The 21,672-nt window shown below is 38.4% G+C and overlaps 4 protein-coding genes and 1 long non-coding RNA gene across 5 annotated transcripts; 2 read left to right on the forward strand and 3 right to left on the reverse strand.

Moving 5' to 3' along the window:
* The first annotated feature begins 68 nt into the window (after window positions 1-68).
* On the forward strand, window positions 69-1,738 carry LOC131778961 (melanocyte-stimulating hormone receptor-like). Its single transcript, XM_059095458.2, has one exon. It carries the CDS (start codon window positions 192-194, stop codon window positions 1,314-1,316), a length of 1,125 nt encoding a protein of 374 aa, XP_058951441.2. The 5' UTR covers window positions 69-191; the 3' UTR covers window positions 1,317-1,738.
* Window positions 1,739-2,022: 284 nt separating this feature from the next.
* LOC131778456 (adenosine receptor A2b-like) lies at window positions 2,023-3,056 on the reverse strand. Its single transcript, XM_059094873.2, has one exon. The coding sequence runs from the start codon at window positions 3,048-3,050 to the stop codon at window positions 2,037-2,039; it is 1,014 nt and encodes a 337-aa protein (XP_058950856.1). The 5' UTR covers window positions 3,051-3,056; the 3' UTR covers window positions 2,023-2,036.
* A 2,299-nt stretch (window positions 3,057-5,355) lies between these two features.
* Window positions 5,356-6,375, reverse strand: LOC131778951 (adenosine receptor A2b-like). Its single transcript, XM_059095447.1, has one exon. The coding sequence runs from the start codon at window positions 6,373-6,375 to the stop codon at window positions 5,356-5,358; it is 1,020 nt and encodes a 339-aa protein (XP_058951430.1).
* A 4,903-nt stretch (window positions 6,376-11,278) lies between these two features.
* LOC131778733 (arylsulfatase B-like) lies at window positions 11,279-19,312 on the reverse strand. Its single transcript, XM_059095184.2, has 7 exons — window positions 18,749-19,312; window positions 14,310-14,396; window positions 13,793-14,004; window positions 13,211-13,422; window positions 12,769-12,989; window positions 12,019-12,344; window positions 11,279-11,845 (listed from the first exon to the last, which is right to left on the reverse strand). Exons 1-7 carry the CDS (start codon window positions 19,026-19,028, stop codon window positions 11,630-11,632), a joined length of 1,554 nt encoding a protein of 517 aa, XP_058951167.1. The 5' UTR covers window positions 19,029-19,312; the 3' UTR covers window positions 11,279-11,629.
* A 20-nt stretch (window positions 19,313-19,332) lies between these two features.
* On the forward strand, window positions 19,333-21,672 carry LOC136277297 (uncharacterized). The gene is made up of 3 exons (XR_010715846.1): window positions 19,333-19,586; window positions 20,212-20,287; window positions 21,353-21,672. It is a non-coding gene; the product is annotated as an uncharacterized lncRNA (long non-coding RNA).

Consider the following 21,672-nt stretch of genomic DNA (forward strand, 5'->3'; position numbering starts at 1 on the left):
TTTGATAACCAGTAGCACGGCAGGTCATTTTCACCCGCAAAGTATTCGTTAACTACGCCGATGACATGTTTACCTAAGTGCTATTGAACACCTTGGGTAAGAAGTAGATGAATACATTAGAAGAAAAGATGGCAAGTCTTCTTGAAGTTGGTCTAAATCAGCTGTTTTAACATTTTTTTTAAAAGCGCTTGATGACAGTCACTGAGAAAAACATGGCCAACATCACGAACGCCTCGTCAACAACGGTTTCTTCGGATTTCCGTCCTCTTGGGAAGGACTTTTGCGTGTTGATTTTGCCTGATCCAGAATTCGACAAAGCAGCAGAACGCTTTACTACTAATCTTGTAACAGGTGTTATAAATGCAGTGTTGTCGCCGTTCGGTGTAGCGGCAAACTTTCTCATCATCCTGGTTATCAGCAGAAAGATATCTCTTCGGACACCCTTGAACGTGTTGCTAGGATGTTTAGCTGCTTCCGACTTTCTCGTTGGTTTGCTTGTTCAGCCAAGTTACGTTGCCTTCAGATTAATAGAGAACCAGCACAGGTCTGTCCCATGCGTTTTACGGTTGTTCTACTCCACCGGGTTTTTCGTGTGCTATGGCGTTTCTCTTGTTACTTTATGTGTCATTAGCTGGGAAAGACTCCTTGCACTGCTATTTCCGCTAAAGTACTCGCATCTAATACGTTTGTCAAGAATCTTTAAGCTTATAATTCTCATTTGGTTGGCGAACATCTTACTGACACTTCTGCAGTGGGCCCATACCGAGGTGGCCAGAGGCATTCACCTTGGCTCATGGTTGCTTTTATTAATAGCTGCGGTTGTAAGCCAGTTGAGAATCCTCCCAATCATTCGCTACCATCAGCAGCAAATCAAGAGACTTCAATCATCTTATCCTCAAATTTATCTTCCGAATCACACTCACATGCAAGTAAAGTTTGCAGCAAACATCGCATGCATTGTTACAGTTTATTTGGCATTCAATCTTCCAGTCCTTCTCATCACTACCGTCCATCAAATTGTTCACATTGATATAAATACCTACGATTTGTACAGTTGGGCCGAGACAGCTGCGTTTTTTAACTCCTCTGTTAACCCAATAATATGCCTTTGGAGAGTGAAGCTAATTCGCAAGGGGATCAGGGAACTTTGCACCTGTCGAAAGGAGAGAAAAATTCCCAGATATTTGTCCAACACTACATTATCAGACAAAGACGTTTCTCTAGTAAGATTCAGACGTTGCCAAGAACCATCGATAGTCATAATCGTCTCGAATAACGATTTATCCGATAATGGAGACGAAAAGTTCCCTAAATAATTATCTTCAAGTTTTTTTATAGACACTACATCCCAAATTACAGACATGACAAAGACTTTAGCTCTGTTTTTGGGTCCGAATTCATCTAGAAACTTACCAATGCATAGTAGCCATAAAATTATGCATTGATTTCCGATAAATTTCCCAACAAAGCATCGAGCATAAAGGAGCCAAATGTAGTTCATTATTTAGCAAAAGGATCGAAATATTTGCATAAGATAAATTCGAAAAAGAAAATTGAAAGCTGTTAAATTATTGATGGAAAATGAGATAAATGGCTCTAATTGACCATATCATATCCTCTGAAAATTTTCCTCTCATGTTCCGTATTACGTCGGCGAAGGAAAACTTTCTATGGCCTGATTTTTGCTCCGTTGTCTCTAGAGACCTGCGAATCATGTTGAAATATGGGACATTTTGAGATCTTGAATCACTCAGTTCAACAAAACCTAGAGATAAAATTCAAATAAAATTTATTCCTAAATACAATTCCATAAACAAATACACCGGTCAGTGTAAGTAAACATATTAATCTAAACAAGTAGAGTTGTTTGTTTTAAAAGAATGTCCTTTGTACATAAACGGTTAACACTTTGCAATATTTTACCATTTTAGAGGTTCCTTTTTGAACTTTTTTTCTTTTTTGTATGAATAAAAATCAATTCAAGAATCTCGCTATGAATTTATTGCAGTTTATCTTCCCAATTCACATTTGAGCTCTTAAAGTCGAAGTGGCTTCATATTCAGATGACAACCAAATTCATACTTTCTTGAATTTTTTACACCGTTATGGACAACATCTTCATCTCCTCCCTTGCTGGAAGTTTTACATGTTATCCATGTTGCCACGAGTTTAAAAATTGCCTTCCTTATATTTCGACTCCGCCAGCAACAAATAAAAGGATTTAGAGACGAATTCAAAAGAGCAACCGTCTCTGCCCAGCTGTAATAATTCAGGGTACTCAAATTTCCTCTCACTATTTGGTGGTAGGTCGTTACTACAAGAACTGGAAGGTTAAGAAAAATATAAATCCCTACGATATAAGCTATACTGGTAGCAAGTTTTAACTGGCGTCGGTAACTATTCGCGTTCAAGTTAAACTGGTGTTCTTGTCGTCGGATTTGATCGTGATGCTTACGAACGATCCCGACGATTTTAAACTGCAGTAGACCTGAAGTGAACAAGCATACAAACCAGATTGTTAAATGAATTGTTCTCACGATGTCGTTGATGCCAGCAAATTGAAGGCAAGTCAGTGAGGCGTTTAAGACCCATATTACAGCGGCGACTAGTAGCAGGCGACGTTTGGTAACGATGGCTTTGTAACGAAGATGAATTGTCAAGGCGATGTAGCGTTCGCAGCTTATTGAATTAAGCGTCAGAAAAGACACTCCGTAACAGATAAAAAATGACGTCGAGTAGATTATTCTTACAAAGCATGGCACGAAATGGTCTCTGTTTTCACTCAGCCGGAATGAGACATAGCTGGGCTGGACAATAACACCGATCAGCATATCACAGGCGGCCAAGCAGGCCAAGAGTAGGTTGGAAGGATCTCGAAGCCATGCAGCGCGGAAAATTACATAAAGAACGACGAAATTTGCGGTGACAGCAACGGGAGAAAATATGCCGCTGATGATACTCGTTGCAAAGTTGGTGGAATAGCGGTATTGAACATTATGGAACTCTGGATCCACAAGAAAGAAACACTCCTCCGACTGATTCAACCCCATTTATGGATCATCCGCGTCAGTATCTAAGCTTCGAAGTTAGAACGACATGGTAATTTCCATACCACACTAACAAACCAGCATGCTTTTCGTAAAATTGAGATGCTGTCTCAATGTCCAAAATTTCTGACCAAAAGGTTTGAAGTCAGGTTATTAACTTCTTGACAGTGGTCGTCATTTCAATATGTTTTCCGCGATGGTAAGGTTGCATTAGCATATGCGTGAAAAGCTTTGTTTCTTTTAATGAACAGCTGAAATAAATGGCACAGCAACAAAACAAATAAGAGAGTGTTTAAAACCATGGTATGAATTTTAGTGCGAATATTGAAATACAATTAACATCCAAACTTTTTTTTCTGTTCATTCACTAAAAGAAAATTCTTCGGTAAAATTTCGAACTGAAGAGGGAATAAAATTTGTTCTTTTGTTTCTTTTCATACTCGAAGTCAATTCGTCTCGTACTAGAGTTTATGAAGTGTATTTATTTTGAGAAGTTATTGGTCTGAACGCACAATTTCAAAGGTGCAAATTAAATTTAGCCTTATGAAAACGTTTCTCCCTTCTAACTTGTCAGAATTCTGTCTTATGACCTAGGCTTCGACATTTGTCATCAGTTTGATCAATGGACCAAATAGCGTCAAGCAATAAACTCTCGCCTTAATTTAAGAGTCAATTTTTACTTCTTTCGATTGCTTGTTTCATTTACTTTGTATTCTTTAAATACGCATTCGTTTATTTCCATGCATAATATTGTGCAAAACATATACAATGCAATTTGGAACTGAAATACATACATATTTACAAGAGTGTACCACATGAACAACAACTTCGTTTGCAGTGACGGCAAGAGGAGTTGTTCTTAGCGTGAAACTCTATATTAAAAAGGGAACCTGAAGCTTTTAAGTCTACTATAGATTTGGAGTGTTCTTATTGTTTGGTAAGTTTATATTACAGTCGAACCTCGATTATCCGGACTCGGTGGGACTGGGGTAAATAGTCCGGATAATCGAGAGTCCGGATAATCGAAAATATGAATAATAATGAGACAATGTAAACAAAAGAGATAAAGATAGTACATTTTTAATTCTAAAAGTTTGCTTCAACACATCGCTTTCGCTTCGTAGACATGTTGTCGTTTTGAGTTATGATCGTCTCGTGTGTTTACATAACCCACGCTCAGCTTAGCAACAAAAAACAATACTGAACAAATCAAAATTCAGCTGAACGCATTAGAATACTTCGTCTCTTTTTGTCTCCGAGTGCTCGATATTTCGAAAGCGGAGCGTGTAATGCGCCGTTTTAAACGCAATTTTCCTGACTTTTAACATAATTTCTGAATTTTTCTACCTCCTAAAGTTTTTAATATCTAATGTCATTAATATTCATGAAAAAAGCGGGACCAGAGAAAAAGTCCGGTTAATCGATGTTCGGATAATCGAGGTTCGACTGTATTGTACAAAAAAGATTGTACCTTCGTGAATGAGTTCGAGTATATATAGATGAATAATGTCATATCAAGGCTGAAGAGTAATACTAGTCATACAATACTGTTTTTTATGCTTGACAGAGGAAGTTGTGAAATTTAGATTCAGCCTATTGTTAAACACCAAGCATATGCAGTACTTTTAGAAAGTGTTGTTAAGAATTTATTAAAAACGTGACAGGTGATAAAACACGAAAATGAGAGTTTTTTGGCGCATTAACACGACTCCAAACGCCACAAATAAATTTCATGTGATATTATCTAACATCAGATGAAGAATATCTAGCTTTTTTCGGCTGAATATTAAATGCAATCACCAATTACATAGGTTTTGCGCCATATCGTTCGATGATTGGCGTAGGAAACACACGCTGTTATCTCGACCAATTACGTAAAGAACTTAAAAGCGACTGGATCACTCGCGTTTTCCCGCCCTTCAGTACGTTTCTCGTACTTTCTTAAACCGTTTAATCCTTAAGAGTGACAAGCATATAATATCTCATTACTACATTACCCTTTAATCAATATTAAGGTCACGAAAATAAATGAGATGATCGCGAAATCAAGAAATATTTGATTGTTGGTCAAATTCATCCTAGTAAGTGCCTTAAGAAATTTACGACATTGCTGTTTGGCGTTAGGTTTCAAAAGGGTGGAATTAATTTTGGCTCCTTGAAATATTACCACTTAATTACTGACTATTTTTTTATTACTTTGGTTCTGTCTTTACGATTCTCGATCGAAATTAACTTAAACATTCCAAGTTGTAATTACGCCCTGCAAAACTCGTAATATCTCTCAACTTTTTAATTGAGTTCTTCACCTTCATTTCCTCTGGATGACATAAGCTGACAATCTCACTTTATTGCCCTTCGTCGCAACGGATGTATTGCCAAGTTCCATTTTAGTCAATGTTTTATTCAAACAAACGATCTTCGCTGAGACGGCTTTTCGTATCCCTCTGTTCCTCCAACAACAGATGACAGGATTAATCGACGAATTTAAAAACGCTATAGTTTCAGTCCAGCTGCAAATATTAAAATTGTCGAGATGTCCTCCAGCGAAAAGATACGCCATGATGAGTAATACTGGGATGTTGCAGGTTATGTAGATTACAACGATGTACGAGACATTCACTGCGAGTCTTGTTTGGCGCTGAAGATTCCTCTTTGGTGGCATGTGACTGAAGCTGTTTATTTGACGCTGATGTCGACGGAGAATCCAAAATATTTTGATATGTGTGCCAAAGGTGGCCAAGAGACAGATAAGTAAGAGGAAAGCGTGAATTTTCCGCAAATGCCCACTTTTCCAGATCCATTCCAAGGAAGTCAGAGTAATTTCCAAAACCCAGAGGCTGACAACCAGCTTTAAAACGCGCTGTGTAGTAACCAGCTCTTTGTAGCGAAGATGTAGGCGCAGCGCAATATAGCGTTCAAAACTGATGGCGCTTAGTGTCAGAAACGACACTCCATAACACACCCAGAAGCTTTCGGAATAAATCACTCTAAACAGACAGGGCACAAAATGCAAAATGTTTTCCTGTAAGCGGAACACAATGTAGCATGGTTGTACCAGTAGACCGACCAAGAAGTCAGAGGACGCCAAGCTGGCCAAAAGAAGGTTGGACGGCGAGTGAAGGCCGCCGTTTCGTGCGATCACAAACACTACTAGGAAATTGGCGACAACGGCGAAAGGTGAACATAAGCCGTTTATAATGGCTGTGACAAGGTTCGTCGTGTGACGATCCATTACTGTGTTAAAGCTTGGATCTGGCAAGACAAAGCACTGATCTGAAGAAATGGAAGAATTTCTCTCCTCCAAACTTAATCCGGCCGTTGGATTCATTCTTTCCCCTGCTAACGCCAGAGACAGTTTTAGACAAGCTGAGTACCTTATGAAGGGGAGCCTTTTCAATGACTGCTGTTATCAGTTCTATCATTGACACAATTTCCTCAGGCTTAATTCGTTTTTTTTGAGTTCAAACGTCACCTTTCCATTTTACCGTCATTTGTAAAAGCAATGTTATCAGAGACGTGCGCGATGAAATTACCTTTACCTGTCGAATTTATTGACGTTGAACAAAATTTTAATTACAGATATAGATGTTATGAGATGGTGAGATGATTTATCTAATCGGGCAAATGCAAACTCAACTTTGAGGAGATACTGAGTTGATCCTACGCTCAGCCAGATAAATTCGCAAGGAATGTAACAATAAAAAAAGCGTTGGACTTTATCTCAAGCTGTTTTAGTCATTGAACTTTTTCAGTTAACGTCACGTTTTGTGTTCAATAACAAATGGAAGAAGATCGACAGTAATTCTAATCTGAATTTCTTTAAAAAATGTTTATAATATGATTGTTGGAAGCCCTAAAGTCAGTCGTGCCTATACTGTATAACTCAAAGACGAAATGAAATAATACTTCACAGATTTGAGAAAGATAACGAACAAGAGAGTATGAGGTCTCTCTCGAAGAAAAATTGGTTTTGGCAACGGAACATGAAACAAAAATTGCAACGAATCGTGTATTTTAGTCGTTTTTCATGCAGTACGTACAGATAAAGATCCCGTTAAACCATGGTCTAACATTATTCTCGAAGCACTCTTAAGAATTGGGGTGTTGACCATCGCAGTAAAACTCGGCTGACGGTTCATTCAATTCAGGCTCTCTATCGTTCCGCTTTCACTGTGCAAGTGACATCAGACACTATCAGAAGTAATGGCCGTATGATAACTGTCACTTGATAAGTAAACTTTCATAAGTTCCATTTGGCAGCCGTCTGATTATTCTTATGCATTCTCAAACTCATTGTCAAATTGCGTAATGCTTTTAAGAACACCTCCGTTATTTTGCAATCTATGTGGTCAACAAAGATGATTTGTCACGGATTTACATAATTTTTCACTCACAGAGGGACTGCCTCCCAAATAAACCAAACATTAATTTTCCCCTCATGATAAATAAACAACGAGCATTTCTTCACAACTTCACCGGCAGCTGTGGCAACTGGCAAATTCCGACAAACTGCATTAAATGGTGTTAAGACCGGGCGAATAATCCTTTTTCTAAAAATACTGTTGGGAAAAGATTATTTACATTATGTTATCCAGCGCATTCCACATCAGTGTAAAAAATCTCCTCGAGTCATGTATGAAATTGCATTGGCTAATAGCTATTTTGAACCTCAGTCACCTCATGAAGGCTCATTAATTTCAAGTTCCAGCATGTTCCTCCAATCAGCAATCTTGTGACTCCCGAGTGGCATTATTTAACTGTCGTGTAATCAGTGCCTAGAAACCGTGTTTCACTTGCGTGCTCTTTTTCGCTTGTTTAAGCACAGGCAGACCACGAAAGGAGACTTCCTTTCTTCTCTTAACAATCTCCGGCCAAGGGTAATTTCGTAAAAAGTGGCTTCAAATGGCCTATGAAGTTGAAGAAATACCAAAAATGCGTCGATTAAAATTTCATTTAACTTTATGGAGACATTCAATTTTCAGAACTTTTTTTTATAACCATCAAAGATTCTGCTCCTCTCACGTCATCACTTATTAACCGCAAACACATGGTGTGGTCTGCCTGTGGTTTAAGAGACATATTTAGCAATTTTAGATGTTAAACTGGGGGTCTCGTTGACGAACGCGATTGGAGACAGCCGGTACAGACGTTTCTCATTCTGATATTTGTGGCTTGACATTCCTCATCGTCGAATTTAGCTTAATCATGTACAAAGGAAGTTTGAAAGAGCATTGAGTAGACACGGTCTAAGGGATTTACATTTTTCCTATAAATACAACAAATTTTAAAATAGCAGCATAAAGTGACCGCCTGAGAAATGTTTTGGGGCACAGAAAAAGCCAATGTCCGCGTTCTTTAACGAGAATTTTTCACTGAATACAGGTCCATGGTTTCTTTAGAAAAGGCGGACTAAAATGGTGACTGTGATGGCTTTACACGTGGTATCGCTAAATCTTTTATAAGATCCGCTTGATTTGACTTCAAAGTAGACCAAGGCTTAGGTGATATTGAGGGCGCTACTACAGTGAAACCAGAATCACTTCAAGGTCAAGTGCTCCTAGACCGCTCGCCTCTCCTGATCTGTAACATTCCCTGAGTTTGAAATCTTGAGTATGCCTCAGAGAGCGTAAAACAAAACCTGTTAAAGCTAGTATGAATGATCTTTACAGCAGAAAAATTACAACTTGAACCCTCCTTTTAGTGACTTCCATCAATATCATTGCGTTTTCTAAAATAAAACGCGTGATTAAACGCCTCTGCGCTCACTGCGCAGATATCAGTTCTAAAAACAACGTAACAGGCTGACGATAAGGGAGACACAGAAACGCTTTCAAAAGTCTTTTGAAAACGCATCGTTTTCAAAACACTTCGTTTACAATGTACACTGGTAAGACTGGGGTTTTGCAAACTCTCTCGTGAAGAACAACATCACACACTGATGCTTTCGTTTCAGTTTTATGACGTTTTTTAATGTGGACGATAGACGGAAGTGCATTAAAAATATGGATTTGATAAAAATAAGAACGCACTAATGTGGATAGCTGAAAATAGTGTGAAAACGCTAATATGGGTGAAAATAATTTAGCTGAGTTTTCGCAAGGACAAAAATAGACAAAAATAGATATTTTGGAAGACAAATCACCGTGGCCGGCGCCTTAATTCACTTCAAGAATTTTAAAACCATTTAGTGTAATGACTTTCCTTCCGAGTCCTTCCGGTAATTAACGCATCTAATGGCCGTACCTAAGCTTCATAAATGGAGCCAAGTAGACATTTTTCAGGAGGTCTTAGGCTGCGTTACACTCTTCCATTTACCTCTTTTCACGAGTTTCTGGTGTTACGTTTGAGGCAAGCATGTTCTTCGAAGCAAATTCTCACGATCCTAGTCTTTCTTTAAAAAACTGTTCTAATAAGTAAAGTGCAAGTTTGCTCGAAAACTTGCTTTACTTTTAAGTTCCGACTTATGTCGCCGTCCATAAATGCCCACAGTGTCCCATCTTAGCCAAAGAAAGTATAAAATGGAACGGACTTTCGAACAAAGGAACGGACAAACGGAAAAATTCTTTTCTGGAAGTAATAACGGCCAAGAGGCGAAAAGAAATCGCCAGCATGTTGTTTTTTGGCAGAACTACTGCTAAGAAAACTGTTGTCAACAGAATGATAACAGAGTGTATTAGAGGTTTAAATTACATGTATAAGTTAATGCAATAACTAATCAAAATCCCTGTTCCCACACACTTAAGGAAAAGCGCACGTGTATTTGTAAACCTATAACATCTCTTTATCTATAACATTACTCATCACTCATGTAATGTATGTCTAATGTAAGTCTGTTCTGTGATATTATTAAGTGGCTGGCATGGTTTCTGAACCTTTCTCGTGATATGCATTTATAATATTTCAGAAAATTCTCTCGTAACATAATCACAGGCAAGAACCTTTGTGTTATACAAACCCTATATTTTATTCTCTTTTCAAAGGTGCCACTGATTATAACGACCCATTTATTGACAAATTAAAATAATAACTTTCTTTTACACGCATCTTTGCAGAATTCAATCTCTCTCTCATTCACGAGCGTTGATAATCTTCGCTGTACCTCAGAAATTCTCGGCAGATTGTTCGAACATTTCTAATGTCATACGACTATCATCAAATGAAAATTAAAAAGTGCCTCGCCCAGGCCATGCTTCCCAATATTGTGCTGCAATCTTTTTTCTTTTTTTCGGATAGCCTTTCCCTCGCCTAAAGAAAAAAGCCGATACATCTAAAGACTCTTAAAATGTCTTTTCAGAAAAGATCATTGACCTTGTTTTAGAAGACTTGGTAGGGTACTATTGAAGGTGTATCAGGGTTTTACTCTAAGTCAGTGGGATTTTGTAGCGATTGTCACTGAATGCCAAAGTAGTAGTGTTATAGGCGAAATATTAAAGCAACAGCGGCACATTAACTATACTTGTGTGAATGGGATACCTTCCAGTCATAAGTGCTTCTCTGGCTGGTGTACAGACCGGTTGAACATACAAATTGTCGAGTATAACCCCTTCTCTGGCCAACGAGTCAATGGTTGGAGTGTTGATTTTTGATCCGTGAAATCCAACGTCGCTCCACCTGAGATCATTTGCAAGCATAAACAAAATGTGTGGAAGAGATGATTTCCGCTTTTTTGCCTCTAGTGGGCTCACCGCCACGAAAAATGCGAACGCAAACGCAACAAGACTTCTCAGGAGAGACATGTTACCGGGATTGAAAAGACATCAATTTTCGGACACCGAGCTGTAACCAAGGAGACTAAAACCGGCTGCAGGTATTAGAAAAGTTTTATCGTGGATTTTAAGAGGAGTCTTTAAGTTGCACCGGAAGAGAAGATTCTAGAAACAGGTTGATTCATTGGCCCAATCTTAGATACCTAATGATAAAGCTCGTCTGGGGTGTGGATGAGTTTTTCGCACAGTAGGTAGCCTACCAGACAAGTAATTAAAACAAGACCGAGGACAGACGCTGGAAGAAACTTAACTGGGCTGCTTCATCGCGTCTGTCCACCTCCGCGCTCATTTTTAAAGGATATTTTACTAAAACAGTTTCACTCTCCATCCAAGAGTGGATAATGACGAAAGCAACAACTACGTCACATTAATTCATAGTACCGGCAACAGCATCACACAAAGCCACTGAATAAGTTAGTGCAATAGAACGGAATAAATTAGACAAAGGCATTTATTGTGGTTTCCATGACATCAAAGTACAAATTTGATTCTAACTACCGCTAGTCAAAAAATCGGGTGACTCCGGAATCGTTCTTGTCACTTTTGTCTTCCCCACCATTATTACATTTACTGTCGATAATCTTGTTTTAAGACATGCTATTAAAAAACAGTTGCTAAAACTCACTCACATGTGCTATTAACAATGTAATGGCTTGTAAAACTGGGGATACCATTCACAAAGTGACTTGGAATCAATAAAACTGTAAGGAAAAACAACGTTTGTCTTTGATACTCTACAAATGTAAAAATACCTATTTGAATCAAACAGTTTCCTATCTCTTTACTGTGGACGTGCTTAATGCGACCAGCTCCGATCTACATCCACGGTCCCCAAATACCATTCTTACGAGCCTCTTTTAGTGCATTTGGGTCAGCAGGTTTAAAGGCGGCAGGAACTGTAGTGTTTAGGTAATAATTCATTCTATCTTTCATCTCCTTCAGAACATCAGGTAACTCAGTGCTGAGGTCGTGTCTCTCTTCAGGATCAGCTGTGATGTTATAAAGTACAACGTCCAAAAGGTCCGCATTTCCCTGTAAGATTCCAATATAAATAACTTTTAATAAGGATTCGATGTAGAAGTTCTGGCATACGAAGTGATTTGCATAAACATATTTGAGGGTTGATTAAGTATTGCTATTGTTATTCGGGTAGTGATTTCGAGGTACTGGTGAGGGAAAAACGATTCAAATATTACAGCACTGACCATGTAATAGATCCTCAACTGCTCCAGAATCTCTTCATTTGTCTCCTCTTTAAGAAACCCTTTAGACAAAACAACATCAACTGGAACTCCGCCCAGCTCGGGTGGTTTAAACCAGGTGATATTTTTAACATTCATCAAAAGCTTCATGCTTCCCTTCCGAAGAGCCATTCCTTGCCAGTCGACTCCCAACATTTTACTTGTCCCAGAAGGTGGAATATCGATGTTAAGCAAGATTTCTGTTCGAGGAGAAGCTTCTCCACGTGACAAAGTGCTCCACACATCAAAGCCATCAATGGGGATAGGATGTTTTGCATCGTACGAACCACCTGTGGTCAAACCAGAATGATAAGAATATTATTTATAAGGTTTTCACAAACAAACACATGAAAGACAAGGCAATAGAGGAGAAAGGGAAAAAGAAATGAGGCAAGAACACTATTTACTAAATTAACTCTCAGGTATTACGACTAATTCTCTAAAAGAGTAAAGTAAACAAATCTAACAAACATTATGACGAAAGATGTTCAATTATGATATTCGCTCCATTTCTCGCTACGTTTGTAACTTAATGGATAACTTGCCTTTCTGCATTATGTTCCATACGAGATGTTTGTTCGGGAGTCTTATTTCCACGGACTAACTTCTTATAGAGTTAGTTTTCTTAAACAATCTTCAAAATTAAATGGAAAAGACACACCCTCAAGTGAGGGATAATCAGAGAAGTGGAAATGAAGTCATAGATAACCACACCTGCAAGGTTGATGAGAGTAGGAAAGAAGTCGCTGATGTGTAAAAGTCCTTCGCATTTCACGCCGGTCTTTTCTAACATTTTTCCGTGGACAAAAGCAGCACCTCTCACTCCTCCCTCCCATAAGGTATGTTTTGTTCCTCTAAGAGGCCAGTTATATCCGCCATGCGGAGGTGATCCACCATTATCAGTGCTGAAGACTGTTAAAGTGTTCTCCCATAGCCTGGACAAGAACAATGAAGATCACAAACGCTTGTATTCATCCTTCAAATCAACAGAGTTATCACGGCTGCCGTAATCTTTGCATATAGAAAACCCAAAGAGATCCTCATGTAATAAGAGTCTTGCCCAGTACTGTGATAGCACGAATCTAAGATAATGGCTGCTCAAGCTCACAATAGAATCAAAACATCAAACCTTCAAGGGAACTGATACGAAACTCACCCTTTCCTTTTAAACATTTTAGTGATGTTGCCAACAGCTTCGTCCAGTACAGCGACCATTCCAGCATGCACTCGGCGCACCTTTTGATGAATAAACGAGAATTTGTCCACATACTGTTCTGGTGCCTGGACGGGATCATGAACATTCTGGAAGGCCATGTACAGGAACAGGGGCTGTTTTGGGTCATGTTGATCCAAAATCTCCTCTATCCTCTGATGAAATCATAAAATAAAAACAACCGTATAAGGTAAAATATGCATTCAGGATGTAGGTAGGAGAGAAGGAGTTGCTTTGTAGAAGTGCTATGTATAACTTGTATAACTTTAATTGGGCAATAGCAAACTTCGTGGGAGGTCTGAAGCACTCTACTAGGAGGTTACCGGCGATGAATTCGAACCCCGTCTGATAGGAGAATCAAACTCATAGTTGATTTATGTCATAGCAGCCGTGAGAAGATATGGCCTTATAGACCTCACCGTCCTCCACGACGGGTCTTTGCATCGACTAATCGTAATTTACCGCCTAAGTCTAACAAATGTTGCGTTATAAACCATAGTTACGTGGAAATATCAACTATTAGACCTTGACATATTCGAATGTTGCATATTTTCCGTTCAGGTCTAAAACAGGTTCGGTTCCGTTGCGAAAATCAACCACTTTGTCACGTGTGTGATCATAATGATCTTCAGAACCATCCCAGAATCCATAAGCGGAGTCAAAACCTCGGTTGGTTGGAACATAAGGCCATTTGTAGAAACCAAGATGCCACTTGCCAACCAAATGAGTCGCGTAACCTGACAGAAAAAAATTTAAGAAAGACACCCCATTTGTAAATTGAATTATTGAAGTATTTTGAAGATTTATTTGCGCAGAATGAGGTATAAACAAAACGCCATAATAATCGAGAAGAACATAGACAGAAAGCAACGCGAAATGGGTGTCGGGTAAGGCTCCCATTTAAGTTGATCAGCCTTTACGGTTTGGTGTGAAGGGCTTCTTTCTTGGAAAAAATTGTTTTTTAAAATAAATATCATTTGGAATTAAAAAATCTTTTCATTCTTTTAATTGAAGGGCCGGATCTTGGAAGGCTGTGGCTTACCAACTTTCTTTAACTGTTCTGGAAGGGTCTGAAAATCTAATGGCAATCCAAATGGATTTGAGATGTGAACCACTTCATGCTGAAGTCCTGCAAGAGTTGGATAAAAACGTAAATGATCTGACAACATATAAGCTAATCATGATGCACCCTCCCCCTCTACTTATGATTTGGCAAGTAAATAGACCGACTACTGGCTCAATGCTAAAGTAACTTCTATCTGCAGCCGGCTCTCACACTGGTCTCCTTCGCACTGTTGTTTTGCACAGACGAATTAAGAGCTGACGCTGAAAACGTCAGGTTTAGAAACTCTTTACGGTGGCCAATTTAATCATCGACTTATTTGATAAAACCAAAATCTCTTCTTATAACTCCCAGCGACGCAGCACCACAGTTTCTTTAAACCTACCCTTTAAAGGTCTTCAAAGGATCTTAGTCAACCACAAGACATTGCGCGATTCGCCAGCTTTTTTCAATATCATTTAAATTTTAAAAAAATCGTGAAGTTTCCAATGCGACGTCTATTTTCGGGGATTTTGCAGCAAAGGACAATTTTTGCCTCTGTGGTAAACTGATCTCAGTTCAATTACACGTTTGATTGACAAGTTTATCACGGTTTGATGGACAAGTTTATCACGGTTTATTTGTTTAGTCGATTCGCCAAAGTTTAAACCGAAACAAATTTTGTCGGCGGTGTGTTAGAAGATTTTTCCACCTCGGCCAAATTTTGTCAAGTCGTAACAAACCATCCGCACTTGTAAAATGTTGGTGATAACAGAAAATTTGTCTGAATTAATAACTTTGTCGCTGGTGCGGAAAGGCCCTCATTATAACAACAACTTGTTATTTTTCTCTTTTATTTTTTTTAATAGCTTTAACACTAAAGTACTGATATTCAGATCCCTGAAACAGTAATTTACGAAACAAGATCCGCGCCAAGGACTGTTTTACAGTTTTTGCCGGTGTGGTAGTGATACCTTCTTAGGTAAGAGTATTTGTTTTATGCAGACCTCATACTTTATTTTGCTTTCTAAGGTGCACTAGTCATAACAACCCATTTATGGACAAATTCAAATTTGGTTTATTTTTCGCGCACACCTTTAAACAATTCCATATTTTTCTTTTCAACAAACGTTGATGTTCTTCGCTGTGCCACAGAACTCTAGGGGGGATGTGAAACACTCCTAATGTTATCCAACTATCATCAAAAGAAAATTTATGGTGGCTCTATATAGTTTTTTTTCGGCGTGCGAAGCATGGGTACGAATGGCGCGAGCGCGCGAGTATTTAAAGAAAAAACAAAATAACCATGGCGGCGACACTTTTATCGCGAGTCGCGTTCCACTTACCGCTCTCCTTTTTGTCCCGAACAAATCTTCATCGAAAAACGCCTAGAAATGTGTTTGAAAATACGCTTCTTTCGTCTTCTCCTGACGTGGTTAAACTGAGGAGTCAATTCGCAGTATTTATGGCGCCGACATCAGAGAGAGAAGACGGTCGTGATCGTACGCGAAGAAGGTCGCAGAGTGGTCACGGTGCACTTTTACGGTTGGAGGCTTCGCTTTGAGTTCCATGAGCGATGAAACACCGAAAAAAGCTGGAGTGTCTGCAGAGGTCCAACCGACACGGGAACAACCACCAGCGCGTGACGAAAAGGGTCGGTTCGGGTCACAAAAGAAACCCACTCGAAGTGAAAACATGGACGACAGGACTCATGGGATAAAGGAGTGGAGGGCAAAGAGGAAATAAGAGTTTCAAGGAATGGTCGAAGATTGGTCCCCACCGAAGAAAAAAGAAACCCGTTTAAGTCAGGTGTGGTTTAAATCTTGTTTTCGCTTTACGTAGCACCAAGTAATTCACCCAAAAGTTTTAAGACAAGTGCTTCATCAAGACTCCCTTTGCTCGAAAATTGTTGAATTTTGTATTTTACCACAGGTGGTTCATAGCAAATTATGTCATCAACATGATTATACCTGAACATTTTGACGTTTCATTTTAAAATTCCAACAAATGTTTGGTTACAGTTACAACCTAATAATATAATTACCATTAAAACGTACAAGTTTTGAATTTTAATCTGAAACAAAGAAAGAAGGAAAATTGCATTCCACATGGAAGTAGAATTATGGACTTGGATGTTTTGCGAACTTCATTGAAATGTTGTCAGCACTGTAAAGTAGGTGAAATTTCCCTTTGACAGAAACACTGCTCACAATTTCGTCATTTACGATATTGAGACAAACACGTCTGGAAAAACCGCAGAAATATGTCGACTTTCAGCAGTTGATCAATCAGGTTTGCACTGTTTCAACAACTATATATTGCCTTCGAGGGATGTAGAGATTCATGCTACAAGGGTAAATGGTTTTAGTGTCCCAACAGTCAGAGACGTCAGGACCCTTTTCAAAGACAATCAACCAGTCGAAACTGTGTCACTTGGAAAGTCATTGGAAAATTTTCTAACCTTCTTAGAGAAAACTGTCAGGCGTGTGAAAAGCGATAATAATATTTATACTGTTTTAATCGAGCACAACTCTCAGGTTTTCGATACGCCAACCCTTCTTCGTCAAGGTGGATATCAACTTTGTGAAAAACTTTCCTGTCGTAACGTTTTCTTTTCTGACACTCTCCCTGTGATAAAGAACTTGGTCAAACATAAACATCCCTTCTGGTCTTATCGGATGGTTCCACAGTTAAATTAAATCAACAATCCATTTATCAGACACTTTTCCAAGAACCTTTCCCCGCATACGATGCAATGGAGGATGTTAGAGCTTTAAGAAGAATAGTCTTTGAATCACGTTTGAACATTTCAGAGGACATGTTGATAGAAAACATGTCAACAACACAGTAAGCAGAAAACGACATGAAATACCTTGATCGTCGCTACGAACTCCTGCAGACGTTCCGAGGAACTCTTTATCATCAAACAAACGCGGGATTTCCCATTAAGCAAACATATTGCTGAAAAAATAGCCAGAAGTGGCATTTCATGTCGAGATCTTCAGAATATTTTCGAGAAGTTCGGAGCAAAAGGGTTTGTTGGCGTATTGTGTCTGCCTCCATCTTCAAACAACTAGCAAAGCCCCGCGTTTGACAAAAATAACCCGTATTTTAGCCAAGATCGTTGAACACTACAAAGCAGCGGAGGAAACCACAAGTTAAAACGCATTTCCATCAGTGTTAAAACACTCAGGTATACTTTTCGCCGTAGTGGGGAAAAGTAAGCTTCTACTTCTTAGCTAATTTTCAACTATCACGTTCGAAGAAAGCGAAACGTGAGCATGCGCAGTACCGTAACTCGAAGAATTTCTATTTTGGTGATGTCACGAAAACAAGGGTTTTGGAGTGATCCAAAAACGCATATTGGGCACGTTCTAGACGGTTATTTTTTTTTTAAATTTGGCACATGGATAGGATTTTTCTTTTTCTCGCTCTAAGAAAAAAAATCATCAAATTTTATACTTACATTAATGTGATACGGGTCAAAAACGAAAATTGCGAATTCCCCCAAAAATTATTGTACAGATTTTCTTGGATGTTTACTCTGTTTCCCTCAAAACAAAACAAAAAATTCACCGCGTAGAAACCTAGAAACACCGTCTAGAAGTCAGGTAGGTCAAAAAAACTAGCCAAGCACTTCTATCCGTAGTTGCCATAGCAATGACATTTAGCTTCTGAAAGAATCTTCCATACATAGTCTAAGGCTGTAGCTTTTATTACTGACCTCCTACCGAGTGCTTTGTGACAAACATTTGCTAAGGAAGAAATTAATTATGCATATGTTATATCTACAGCCTTGTAAAATACTATAAACAGCCACCTTAAGGTACCCTACCCAGGCCAAGCTACTAAAACACAACAAAGAAAGTAAACAAAAGCCTAATAGTAATTGGTCTTTATTAGCTTGAGTTAAATAATCTACCGATGAAACATTTTCAATTTCGATCCATAAATAAATTTAGTAGAGTATTTAAGAAACAGCTGACGAGATAAACATTACGATCGTAGCGTATTACTGTAATCACAAGCGATAAGAAATTCGAAATGGTAACGAAACTTACCACTGCGAAACGTCAGTTGTAGGAAGAATTAACGTTTTTTTTTGCTGTGAAAACTTTTTTTATGAAAAAATTGGTCAAAAATCGGGTGCGTATTACACATGGGCGCGTATTATACACGGGTAAATACGGTAATCCGATACTACACTGCAAATCATTTTCTTTTTTATCACCTATCCCAAGCCGAAAGCAAAAGCTCAAAAACATTAAAATGTCTTTCCCGAAAAGATCATTCACCTTGCTCGGGGGAGGTAAGGCTCATAGGGGCAACATAGAAAGTGTTACCTTACATCAATTAGATTTTGTAGTGATTGTCACGCAATGCTAAACTAGTACTGCTTTGCGCGAAATACCAAAGCAACGGCGGCATATTTACTATACCTGTGTGAATGGGGTATCTTCCAGTCATAAGTGCTCCTCTGGCTGGTGTACAAAGAGGTTGAACGTAATAATTGTCGAGTATGACTCCTTCTTTGGCCAATGAGTCAATGGTTGGAGTGTTGATTTTTGATCCATGAAATCCTACGTCGATCCACCCGAGATCATCAGCAAGCATAAACAAAATGTGCGGAGGCGATGATTTTTGCTTTTTTACCTCCAGTGGACTCACTGCCACGAAAAATGCGAATGCAAACGCAACAAGACTTCTCACGAGAGACATGTTACGGGGGTTTGAAATAACGTACCTCTCTCGGGAATGTCACATGATTGTCACGGGACTGGGACTTAACTGTCTTTAGTTTGTGTTTGGTTTCCCTTACACATGGTGGGAGATGTTAGAAGACGCTAAATGAAGCTTACACAGATCACAAAACTATCTCTGGTATTTTGACGATCAATTAGACTATATTCTTTAAATTAAAATTTTTCCTTTCCTATCATTACCTTACTGATTGAAAACATCGATTTGTAATGATTCCTGTCTAAGAGGATATTCCGCGGATGGATTACAAGAATCGGAAAACTGGAACCTAAATTGCTGTTGTGACAGGAAGAGGTGCAAGATGGCGGCAGGGATGCCGCCGCCTTCTGGCCACTCGCATGGCCATCCTCACAACCACGCCATGCCGAAGAGAAAAGTCACAAATTTCGTTTGTGATACGAGACGAAGAAGAACCTCTGCATCGGTCAGGCGCTTCAGTTTGATAAACATACCGGTCGGCTATATTCTGTAGGACGAGATGCTATCATTCGATGTTGGAACACAATTGTGGACAAGGTGTGTGGTTTTATTTGTGTAATATTAACATTGGCGCAGAATAATTTGCTTTTTCTTATAAACTGGAGCTGGAAGAAGGACTCAGAGCTTTTTTCTCTGGTTCTTGTTCGTGGAAAATAATAGCTCGTAAATGTGAAATAAAGAAGACTTGTTTACAAACGTAAACAAGCTCATCTGAGTTAAAACCAAATGAAAGTAGGAGGATGAAGATTCAATATGTCTTTTTTCCAGCCCAGCAGTATCTTCACTCGATGGGTATCTAGGGCTGTTTTTATCAAAAGAATGATTCAGTATCTCCAAAATGAACCTTGTTCAATTTAGGAAGTGTGATTTGTATTGGGATGTGTGAGGCATCTCAGGTCACCTGTTGGTATGAACCCCCAGGGTGGGGGGGCGGAAGTGGAGCAAGGCAAGTGTTTAATTCCATTCAAAGGGTACAAAGTCAAAATGAATTCCTGAATTCTAGTCAGAGATCCACATATAACAAAATGTTTACTGTTCAATTATTGTATTCAGTAAAACATACGCTAGGGGTTTGTGATTGGTTACATGGTTACATGGTGACTTGCAGTTCATGCCAAGTTTATATCAATTTGAAGAACAGTTATTATTTGTCTGGTTCTAGAACTGTTACATAGCATCACTTGAACACCACGCAGACTGGGTGAATGATATAGTCCTTTGCTGCAATGGTAGAACAAGTAAGAGAGTCATTTTCTTGTATATACCATGATAAGATGGCTTTTTTTATAAATAATAAGAAAAAATGATTGATTTCTTGCTGGAGAGCCATGATTTGTTTTCCCTTCTCTTTCCTAAGCAAATAATTTTTTTAAGTAGTTGGCTATGCTATGAGAATTTATTCCCATTCACTTTTGAGGTGCCAAAATATTATAATTATCATTAAATTATTGTTGTGATTTTTAGCTGATTCTCATGCTTGACACAATAAGAAAAGGTCACATAGTGGGCCAAAACTCACTTGAACATATTGTTCAAGGTCAAGTTTTGTTTGTAGAATCAAAATCTTGATCATCCAGACTCCAGACAGGGTTGAATAGTTTAGATAATCAAGAGTCCAGAACTAAAAATTAAAATTGAGTACCTTAAAAAAAAGCCAAACAAACCAAAACAGGTATCAATTTTAGGCTAGAATTAAAACAATCAAATCATAATGTGCACAACTTGATAACATTTGCCAAAAGTATTTACAAAAGGTTGTTGAAGCTAACCAACAACCTCTTCAGTTTATTGCTGAGAACCCAATTGGAAGAGAATTGCTGTTTTTTTTGCAGCAACTCTTGAACCTGACTGAGCATTAATATCATTTGAAAAATGACAAAATATAATGGATCTTTTTCTTGGTGGACCTTTCCACCATTTTGGTATGGGCTAAACAAGAAATTAAAAGTTTGACTTCAGAGTTTTCAACAGAGAAATCCTGCCTCTACATCCATAGCTTCTTTGAATTCTGTTTAATTTATATTCAGTGGGTTGAGTAAATCACTTTGAAGGTTGTTATATGCAAGGGAAACAGCACATGATTTCCTTGCAAATCACTCTTTTCTTTGTCCATTGCATTTCTAATGAATCTTCTTTTATAATTTATCAGCACTTACTCAATCATCTTCATGCCATTGCATACATAGAACCAATATTAGTAATTTTAATCCCCATATAGAACACAGTTGCATGTAAGTACTTCTTTGTGTTGGATTTTAACACTTGACCTGTTCATTTATTTTTTTACTATTCCTACTGCTCAGGTAGCCAGGGAGGTGAAGGTGACCACTTAGAGAAGGATGTATCAGTAATCTGCACTATGATGTTCATGCACCCTGTAGGTAGTCAACAAACATGATTTTAAGTTGCATTGTATATTTTGTTAAATTTCATTTTATCTTTTGAAGTAAATGAGAGAATTGCTTTAACACAGTTTTGCTCTTTTTGCTCACTTTATTTGGAATAGAATTGTTCAACTACAGCAAATACTGATTAAATATACTCATTAAGTATTCATAGTAAAAATTAAAAACAATTGTTATAAAAAAGAAACCTGAAAAAGAAGACAAAGGTTGTGAGTTAA

This window comes from Pocillopora verrucosa, chromosome 12 (assembly GCF_036669915.1).
Source record: "Pocillopora verrucosa isolate sample1 chromosome 12, ASM3666991v2, whole genome shotgun sequence".
In the NCBI taxonomy this organism is placed as follows: Eukaryota; Metazoa; Cnidaria; class Anthozoa; order Scleractinia; family Pocilloporidae; genus Pocillopora; species Pocillopora verrucosa.